The 9294-nt window shown below is 37.3% G+C and overlaps 1 protein-coding gene across 1 annotated transcript; it reads right to left on the bottom strand.

The window, feature by feature from the left end:
* Window positions 1-8020: 8020 nt before the first annotated feature.
* LOC127541599 (putative olfactory receptor 5AK3) lies at window positions 8021-8962 on the bottom strand. The gene has a single exon (XM_051966822.1). It carries the CDS (start codon window positions 8960-8962, stop codon window positions 8021-8023), a length of 942 nt encoding a protein of 313 aa, XP_051822782.1.
* Between the last annotated feature and the right edge of the window lie 332 nt (window positions 8963-9294).

Genomic DNA, 9294 nt, shown 5'->3' with positions numbered 1-9294 from the left:
TTTTTTGGGAATTTTAAGGACCATGCCTAAGTGTGAAGCCCATAAAGTGTGTAAAGGTTAAAGGAGACTGTACCATTAAGGGGCAGGTTGGTTCTCTGAAAGCCCCCACAGCTGTGAATCATAACACACTTGAAAAAATTGAAAATCAGCCTTGACTGACGCAGGTGTTGCTCATGAATTAGGAATGAAATAAACCAGAGACTAGAAAGAAGAGGAGAGAAGTCAGAGAATGCAACTGCCTTTTAGCCTCTTGTGTTGTTATCATCTCACATGAAGGGATCTATTCTGGTTAGAATTAGATCCCCAGCGGCCACTAGAAGGTGGCTCCCTTAATATTATAATGGATGACTTTGGTGTATTCAACATCTGACCCAGCTTTAAATGCTCCATGGTTTTGCTTCAGCCCCTTTATGGCCATTGGAGTGTTTGTTATGATCTACCTGTTCCACTGGGGGAAGCCTACACATTTTTTGGGTAGAAACCCCCTGAATTCACCAATGGATTGGGATCTTTCATTTTTTTCAACCTTCTTTAGTTCCTCTGCTAAGATGGTTTTAATGGGATGTGGGTGCTACACATACTACTGTTTCTTGGAGTCACAGGAAATACAAGAAAAACAAAAAGTCAGTCCCTGATCTCAAGGAATTTGCATTATAATAGGGGAATTAATACATAAAAGAGAACTTGAAGAGGAAAAAAACATCAGAGGAGGAGGGAGAGGTGGAACATGTGAATCCAAGAGATTTCTAAAGAGTCAGAAGTGGAGCTGGTAGAGAAACATCTAAAGTCAAATGAGATTTGTTACTGAATGAAAGAATGAATGACGAGTATTTATTTTTTAAAAAAGTTTTATGTAGAGTATTTTATTTTTTCTCAATTACATGTTAAAGATATTTTTTTAACATTAAAAAAAAAGTTTTGTGATCCACATTCAGTTCCCATAATCCTCTCTCTGAGTGTAGATGACTCTGTTCAAGGGATCTCGTTCTTACGGAAAATTTAATCTGGGAAATTATAGGGATAATGAATGGAGTAATAATATTTTCATGTGTTATTTCCAAAAGCAACATTAATAACGGATTTGATTACTATTCACAGAGCATCAGGTGGAAAACTGGATAGAGGGAAGTGTGAAAAATCAGATGTCTTGCTTGTAGCTTGTTAGATGCTTGGATAGTGTATGAAGTACAGTTCATAGGCCAGAGATAGTATCCCTTTAAGTTTGTGGTTCATCTACCCAGTTAGGACAGTTTGGCTCCAGGAATAGAATATTCCCAAGGTTACTTTTAAGAGTTTCTTTCAGTGAAACCTGGGAGGCTTCTACTCAAAGACTGAGAGGCAGCGCTCAAAGACACAACAAGGGAGTACAATCAAAGAGAGTTCACTGTACGTGGATATGTGTTCTGCTACAAATGTGATGTCTAAATCAAAGGTGTCGACCTCACATAGAAATGGGGCCCTTTAAATCTTACATTAAGATCCCTTTGAGTCATAGATGGAGTTTGAAACTGTTTCTTATGTTTCAGTGTGTTTATTTTTAATTAATTTTATTAAATATTTCAAAATTGCATTTTAGTCTGGTTCAGGAAGCGTTCAATAATGTTGGAGGGCACTGTAGCCTGGAGGCCATGTTTTTGACACCTTTGGATTAGATGGTCACATAAGGAGGGAAGTTCATTTACTCAAGAAGAGATTCGGGAATTTGTTTATCAGAGACTGACTTTGTATAGACCAATTATTTTTATGGCTGTTCAGTCATTTTTCAATTGTCTGACTTTTCATGACCCCATTTGACAAAGATATTGGAATGGTTCTCCATTTCCTTCTTCAGTTTATTTTACAGGTGAAGAACTGAGGCAAAGTTAAATGACTTACAGGATCACATGGCTATGAAGAATGGAAGGCTGAATTTGAACTCATGAAATTGTCTTCCTAGTTCTAAGCCCAGTGCTCTTTCCACTACATCACCCAGTTGCCATGTGCACCAATATTAGGAAGGCAATATGGAGTTGAGAATTAGGGCCACTTCAACCACAAAAATCTAATATTTGTCTCATCAACATTCCTTGGTACTTTAACAAGGGATTATGGGACACTATATAGTAATAGGATTGAAAGGATAGAGTGGACAATGACTCTTAAATAAAAATAATAATCCAGGATATTTACATATATATCTTTACTGTTTGTGAGCTGTCTGGCAGATAGTTTGGGTTACTCAATTTCTGAAAACCTTTTATATTCATGTATCCAGGATAGGAACTGAACTCAGGGGTGTCAGAGAGAATACAAAAATAAGGAAGATTGCATGTTGGGGGTCATTCAGAGAAGTCTGCTGTTGGTCATTCTCTAATCTAGAAGAACTGAAAAACAATCTGAGAAGGAAGCTCAGTCTGGAAACTGGTATGTTGTCACTATGTACTAGAGGTGTGGGATCTGCCTAAGGATCAATAACTCTTATCATTGGCTTCTGAACTTTTGGAGAGCCATCTCAGGAAATTATTTCATCTGAAATGCAGGATCTCATGAACTCCCTGAAGGAACTGTAAATAAATGGCAGCACCATAGTGCTGCATAGACTGCTGATCTTGCTCTTAGTGATGAAATGGAGGAAGAAGGCAGAGATCTGGATTTATGTGTAAATGAGACAAGGGCATTAAGGTTGACCAGGTCATCAGTGCCCCACATTAAAAATCCCCTGGAGGGGATTTTGTAGAAGGTGGTCTACAAGATAACCAGTATTCCAAGTTCAAGATAGCCTCTGTGTGTGTGTGTGTGTGTGTGTGTGTGTGTGTGTGTGTGTGTGTGTGTGTGTCTATGTAGATCTGAAGGCAGCCAATGGTTTTCATGTTTGATCTATGGAATTACTTCTATCAGAACCTCAAAAATGAAACATCTCCTGTCTTCTGGACCTTATGTTACATCAGAGGAGAAAACATGTAGTTACATAAATTTAGGAAGATGATATAAACATATGATTCAGGGATTCAAATCCCACAATAGAAATTTATTATTAGCTTTGTGACCCTGCAAAATTCCTGGGTACATTATTTGCAAGGGTACATACAAATGGATCAAACATGACAGATTCAAAGTTGGAAGGAACATTGGGAGCTATTGAACTCATCTTTCATAGATAAAGAAACTGAGCACAGGGAACTTAACAAATGTTCAACATCACACAGTCAGTAAGTATCTGAGGTATGATTTGAACCCAGGCTTTTCAGAATCCAAGTTCAGTGCTCTATCTACCATTTTTTTGTGCCTCTGTAGCCTCATCTCTAAAATGGGGATAATGTTATTGAATCTTAAATACAATCATATATGCAAAATGCTTTGTGAGCTATAAAGTACCAGGTCATTTGGTTGATCAACAAGTGATTATTATGTTTTTTATCAAGTATCTTCTTTCTGCCAGGCTCTGGGATTTGAATATAGAAAATGACGTACCATTTGGCAATATTATTATTTTGACTTGGCAAGTGACTGAATCTAGGTTTGGAGGGAAATTAGGAAGTATCTAGTTGTAGGAGCTGAGAAATTAGAGCATCATGGCTGGGGGAAGGGGAGAAGAGGCGGGAGGGGGGGGGAGAGGTAATCTCATCCTACAGAAGAGGAAATAGGACAAAGTAGCTTGGCCAAGGTAATATAGATAATAAGATGCTGAAGGAGGATTCAGATGAAAATTCTCTGACTCTGAATCCAGGGAGGTACTGATTTTTGTGTTTAACCATATAGAAGAACCACTTGCTTATAATATTTATCTGTTACCTTCTTGGCCCTGGTTTTCAAACTTGGGAGAGTGCCTCTTGGATCTTTGAAGGTAGCTCAGTTTCAAGCCAAGATTAAGAGAAATTGGTAGCTAATGAGGCCATGGAGGAGAATGTAGATTCATCTGGCCACTAGGTGGTTCAGGAGAGAGATAACCCCGAGTTCAAGAAGACCTGAGTTCAAACTAGCCTTAGATACTAGCTAGGTGATCCAGAACAAATACTAGAACATTTAACCTGAAGTCAGAAAACCTCAGTTCAGATTTGACCTTGGTTACTCACTAACTACCTGTATGATCCTGAACAAGACATTTAACCTATGTCTGTTTCTGTTTTCTCATCTGTAAAATGGAAATAATTATAAACATGACCATCTCTCTGTGATTCAACATGGCAGCCAGATCTCTCATTAGATGGTTAATATTTCTTTATTGAATTTATTGAGAAGAAATTCTATGAGAGTTACATGAATGGGACTTCAAGCTGTCTTGGATTTCTTTCACAGAGATGGGCTTGAAACCTTTATAAGACAAAGAGAGCCAGGAATGTCTGGAATATAGAACTGCTAAGAATCTTCCACGGTGACAATTTCTGCTCCATTAGCCTAGAAAGGCAGAGCAGCAAAATGGGTGGTGGGGCTCTCATTTTTAGTATCAGGAGGATAGAATTCTAATCTCATCGATTCAGTGGCTCTATAACCCTGGCCAAGTTAGGGTTTAATTTATATGAGCCTCATTTTCCTTCTCTATAAAATGGAGATAATAAAAAGGCCTATATCACATGATAGTTGTAAGGAACAAATTGTAGGAGGCTGTGTAGTACTGGGGAAAGAACAACAAATCAAGTGCTAGCAAATTCCTGCATTGGTCATAGGTTCGAATCCCAATTATGACACTTATTATCTCAGTGAATCTGGAGTAGTTACATCACAGTTTCCTCCTTTAAAATGAAGAAATTGAACCTAAGTCTTCCAGTGCTGATATGATATTCCTATGTTCACTAAGACCTTTTCTGAATTTAAAACACTATGATAGAATCTAACTTCCAGCTCTAAATTTTAAATTCTGTTGTAGAGAATATAACAAATGTAAAATTAAAATGCTCCATAAATATTAGCTCGATTAAGAACAAATACAACTCTCAGAGCTTGTTGCTTAGTATTTACAGTTAAGCCATTCAGTATAAGACAATAAGTATTCATTAAGCATCTACTGTGTGTTTGACAATCCTGATGTCAAAAGATATGGACAAAACAGTCTCCCTCAAATGGATTACTACAAGCTGTTTGGATCACCAGAAAACCTGATCTAAGCATCTTAGAGATGACATTTGGGTCACAGCTGGATCCTGCCATTGTCAGAATAAAAATATAGTTCTCTCTTTTCAAACTCTTTCTGAAGAGGGGAAAAAAAAAGGGTAGAAGAAATGTCATGATACCTTTAGAGGAGGTCCCTTAGATCATGGCATAAATTCTTTTCTAACTTATTTTCTATCAGCTTCAATGGCAGGCCAGTAGTCGCTATGTCTTCAGCATTATTGTACGTGTATCTAAGCTAACATTTATATTTTCATTTTTAGTACTTGGAGTGGGTCATCAGTACTTATTCCTCAAGTGGAATCTACAAATACAAGCTTCTTAAATTTTCATTTCCATGTTGGATTTAAGGAAGGAATGAATCCCCACCCCACCAGATCCAAAATGGATTCAAAGCATCAAACATTCAGATTAGGTATAAAAAAGCTAGCCTGTCTATTATTTTTTGGTTTCTTTCTTTTTAAAATATAACAATTCATTTTATTTTATGGTCAGGTCTTTTTTTCTTTGCTCACTTTTCCATATTATTTCTTGACTTTGAACTTTATGTTAAAATTGGGTTTTTAGAATAGGAGTGCCTTGTAAGCAATTGCTGCCTTTTCTTTTTCTTTGTATCACTAGTGCTTAGTACAGTGCCTTATATATAATAAGTATATAACAATAGGTTTTGGCTTCAATAATCCTCTTCTATTTTATAGGAAGTCAGATATCACATAATCATAATCACATAATGCTGCCTCTCTGGGCTAAATATTCCCAGTTCAACCAGCTGATCCTTATATGGCATGAATTCAATACTTTTCTCCATCTTGGCTACCCTCCTTTGAATATTTTAAAGGTGATCACTATCTTAAAATATTTCATTCAAAATTGATATTGTGATGGAATGGATGAAGTTCTAGTTTTTGAATCAGGGAGTCCTAAATTTGAATACCTCCTCTGAAATTTTTGTTATTACTGTTCAGTCATGTCTGACTTCTGATTCGTTGGGGTTTTCTGGACAAGGATGTGGAGGGGCTTGTTATCTTCTTCTCCCTCATTTTAGATAAGGAAACTGAGGTGAAAAGAATGAAGTGACTTGAGTTTCTCAGGGTTACACAGATTTAAATTTATAAAGATGACTTCCTGACTCTAGGATTGACATTCTATCCAAAGTGGTACCTCTGATACTTCCTAGCTGGTTAGGCCTGCGCAAATCCCTCAATCTCTTTCAGACCCAGTTTCTCTTCTTTAACATGGGGATAATAATAGCTCCTACCTTCTAGGGTTGTTATATGGATTAAGTCAGGTAACATTTGATGTTCTTTGCAAAACTTAGAGCAGTCTGTAAATGTCAGTTTTAGTAATATGTTAAGGACTTCTTTCCTCAAAATTAATACTCCCTGATTACATGTTGCACCCCAACTATTAAAAGGACAAAGACTGACTTTTGTCTTGTCTTTGCATTCTAACAAATAGCATGGTTCTATTCAATTTAAGTCACAAACATTGATTATATTCTTCCTATGTTGCCATAATAGCACACTGGATTGAATAGACACTTGAAAAATCCTTGTTGGACTGAGTTGTATAGAATGGTTTTGGATGTGGTCTGACAAGTACAGAAGGTTTTTCACTCATCTAGTACTTACCCTCATGGCTTTGGAAATTAGAAAATTTTTCAACCTTTTCTTGAGGTCTTACTCCACTTTGGAATGGAGGTGACCCTGAGAATGGAAGATCATTTATTCCACTGGTGCTCAAACTCTGGATGAGACTACCAAGATGGAATCTTGATATACTTATAGACCTTTCCTTGCTTGAAAAATATTGGGGTTAAGTCTGGAGAGAAGCAACTGCAGGGATTTGGCCTTGATATCCCCCTGATGAAGGCCATTTCCCAAGGCATGCCAGGGTTATGATTTTTAGAATCTTTAGCATGGAAGGTAGTGTTCACAATGATAAAATCAGGTTTTCTCTGATATACTAAAGCATCATTAGCAGTGGCTGCTCAAAGACAATTAGCATCCATTTTACACTTATGGTGTTCAGATCACTTAGTGACTTTGCCGCAGACCCTGGTTATGAAGAAACCAATGAGCTCTGCTCCAGTTAGTTTCTGTTCTCTGGGGATGTTAGAGACAGAGTAAGCAAAAATATTAGATTTGGCCAGACTTGATCATTCACAACCATAAAGTGATACTGAAATAACCAAAGAGTGTGAGGGTAAATGACAGACTCCTGAGTGGGCAACATCTGAAACCTCTTAGAGGTATGAAGGCAGCCTTTGGTTCACAAAAGTTCTGCCAGCAAGCACAAGTTTGGGTCAATTTTATCATAGATAGTGATAAGAACACTGGTATTAGAATCAGAATGCAAGGGTATAAGTCAACAAATCTTGAGTTTGACCTTTATTTGTATGACCTTAGGCAAATGATAACATCTCAAGATCTCAGTTTCCTTATTTGTTACAAGAAAAGAAAAAGAACTAGATTATTTCTTAGCTCTCCTTTAATTTTAAATCATATTCCTTTATAGTTTGCCGAGTCCCAGTTTCCTTATGTGCAAAATGAAAATTATAATATCTATACTATCTATTTATAAAGTTGTGAAAACCTAAGATTACACTTGTGAAAATGCCTTAGTGCAGGAGGAACATAAGCTGTCATTATTGTTTTCTTCCTCATGATTGCGATGATAATTATTGATAATTGATCATGATCATATCAATGATTATTGAATGTTATCATTTCAAAGAGTTGGAATGTTCTTTAGTCTGTGTTAGAGACTTTAAACAAGAGTATTTAAGTTGGAAGAGTTACTCTAACACTACTCCTACATGCCGTTTCAAATTGCACCATTGGCTTATCATGTCCAGCTCAGATGAAATGTTAACCTCTTGTGGAAAGAATGAGAGAGAATGGTCTTTGCTGGGCTGATTCTGTAAAGCAGAAGTTCAGAGCTTGCATGTTAAGAAATTCTTGCTCATCACTTTCAGGACCTCTTGGACCTCCTTATTCCTCAGACTATAGATCAGGGGATTGAGCATGGGGATGATGATGCCATAAAACACAGAGGCTATTTTATCATTCTCCTGGGACTCACTAGATGAAGGCTGTAAGTACATGTAAGCAAGAGTCCCATAGTAAATAGTGACAGCTATCAGATGGGAGGCACAAGTGGAGAAGGCTTTGTGTCTCCCTGCAGCAGAGTTCATCTTCAAGATGGCAGCCACAATATAAACATAGGAGAAGAATACAACCATCACGGTACTTATCAAGTTGAAGCCCACACAGACAATTAGTAACATGATGTTGATATCAATTGTGGAACAGGAAAGGGGGAGGACCAAGGGCACGTCACAGAAAAAGTGATTGATGGTGTTAGAATTACAAAAGAGTAGAGAAAAAGTAAAACCAGTATGGATAGAGGCATTCAGGGATCCCATAACATAAGATACAGCAACGAGCTGGTTGCAAGCCCTCTGAGACATGACCACCGGGTAATGCAGGGGGTTACAAATAGCCACATAACGGTCTATGGCCATGGCAGCAAGAATGTAACAATCAGCTGTAGCAAACGTGGCATAAACAAAAAATTGGATCAGACATCCCGAGAATGAGATAGACTTGTGGGACACCAGGAAGTTTTGCAGCATCTTGGGAGTGATGGCGGAGGTATAACAGAAGTCAACAAAAGCCAGGTGTTGGAGAAAGAAGTACATGGGAGTGTGAAGATGGGAGTCAGTTTTGATGATCAGAATTATACCAACGTTGCCCACTACAGAAGTGACGTAGACAAACAGAAACACAAGGAACAGGACATACTGTAGGTCTTGTCGGATCATAAAGCCCAGCAGGATGAATTCAGTCACAGTGCTGCTGTTTCCCTGGGTCATGACTATAGTAGATATATCACCTATGAAAGATATGTATACAGAAAAGTACACATCAAGAAAAGTGAGTTTTTCATGAGGTAGGACTAAGTTTGAGAGAATAGAGAGTTTCTACTCTGTTATTTTGGTGGTTTGTATTTTAAGTTTTGTTTTAAAAGTCTAGTATATATAATATAGTTTATTTCCCCCAGACATTATGTTTTTGATTTGAATAAACTACCCTCTTATGGCCAAGAGTATTTGAGGTATTCTCTTTTGGTTTGAATTGATAGGTTTTAATGTGTGATTAACTGATAAATATTGAACCACAATAATAATAATAAAATAATAATGAT

The sequence above is a fragment of the Antechinus flavipes genome, chromosome 6 (assembly GCF_016432865.1).
Source record: "Antechinus flavipes isolate AdamAnt ecotype Samford, QLD, Australia chromosome 6, AdamAnt_v2, whole genome shotgun sequence".
NCBI lineage: Eukaryota > Metazoa > Chordata > Mammalia > Dasyuromorphia > Dasyuridae > Antechinus > Antechinus flavipes.
Note: the sequence above shows the minus strand (reverse complement) of the source record. Positions and strands in the feature narration are given on the sequence as shown.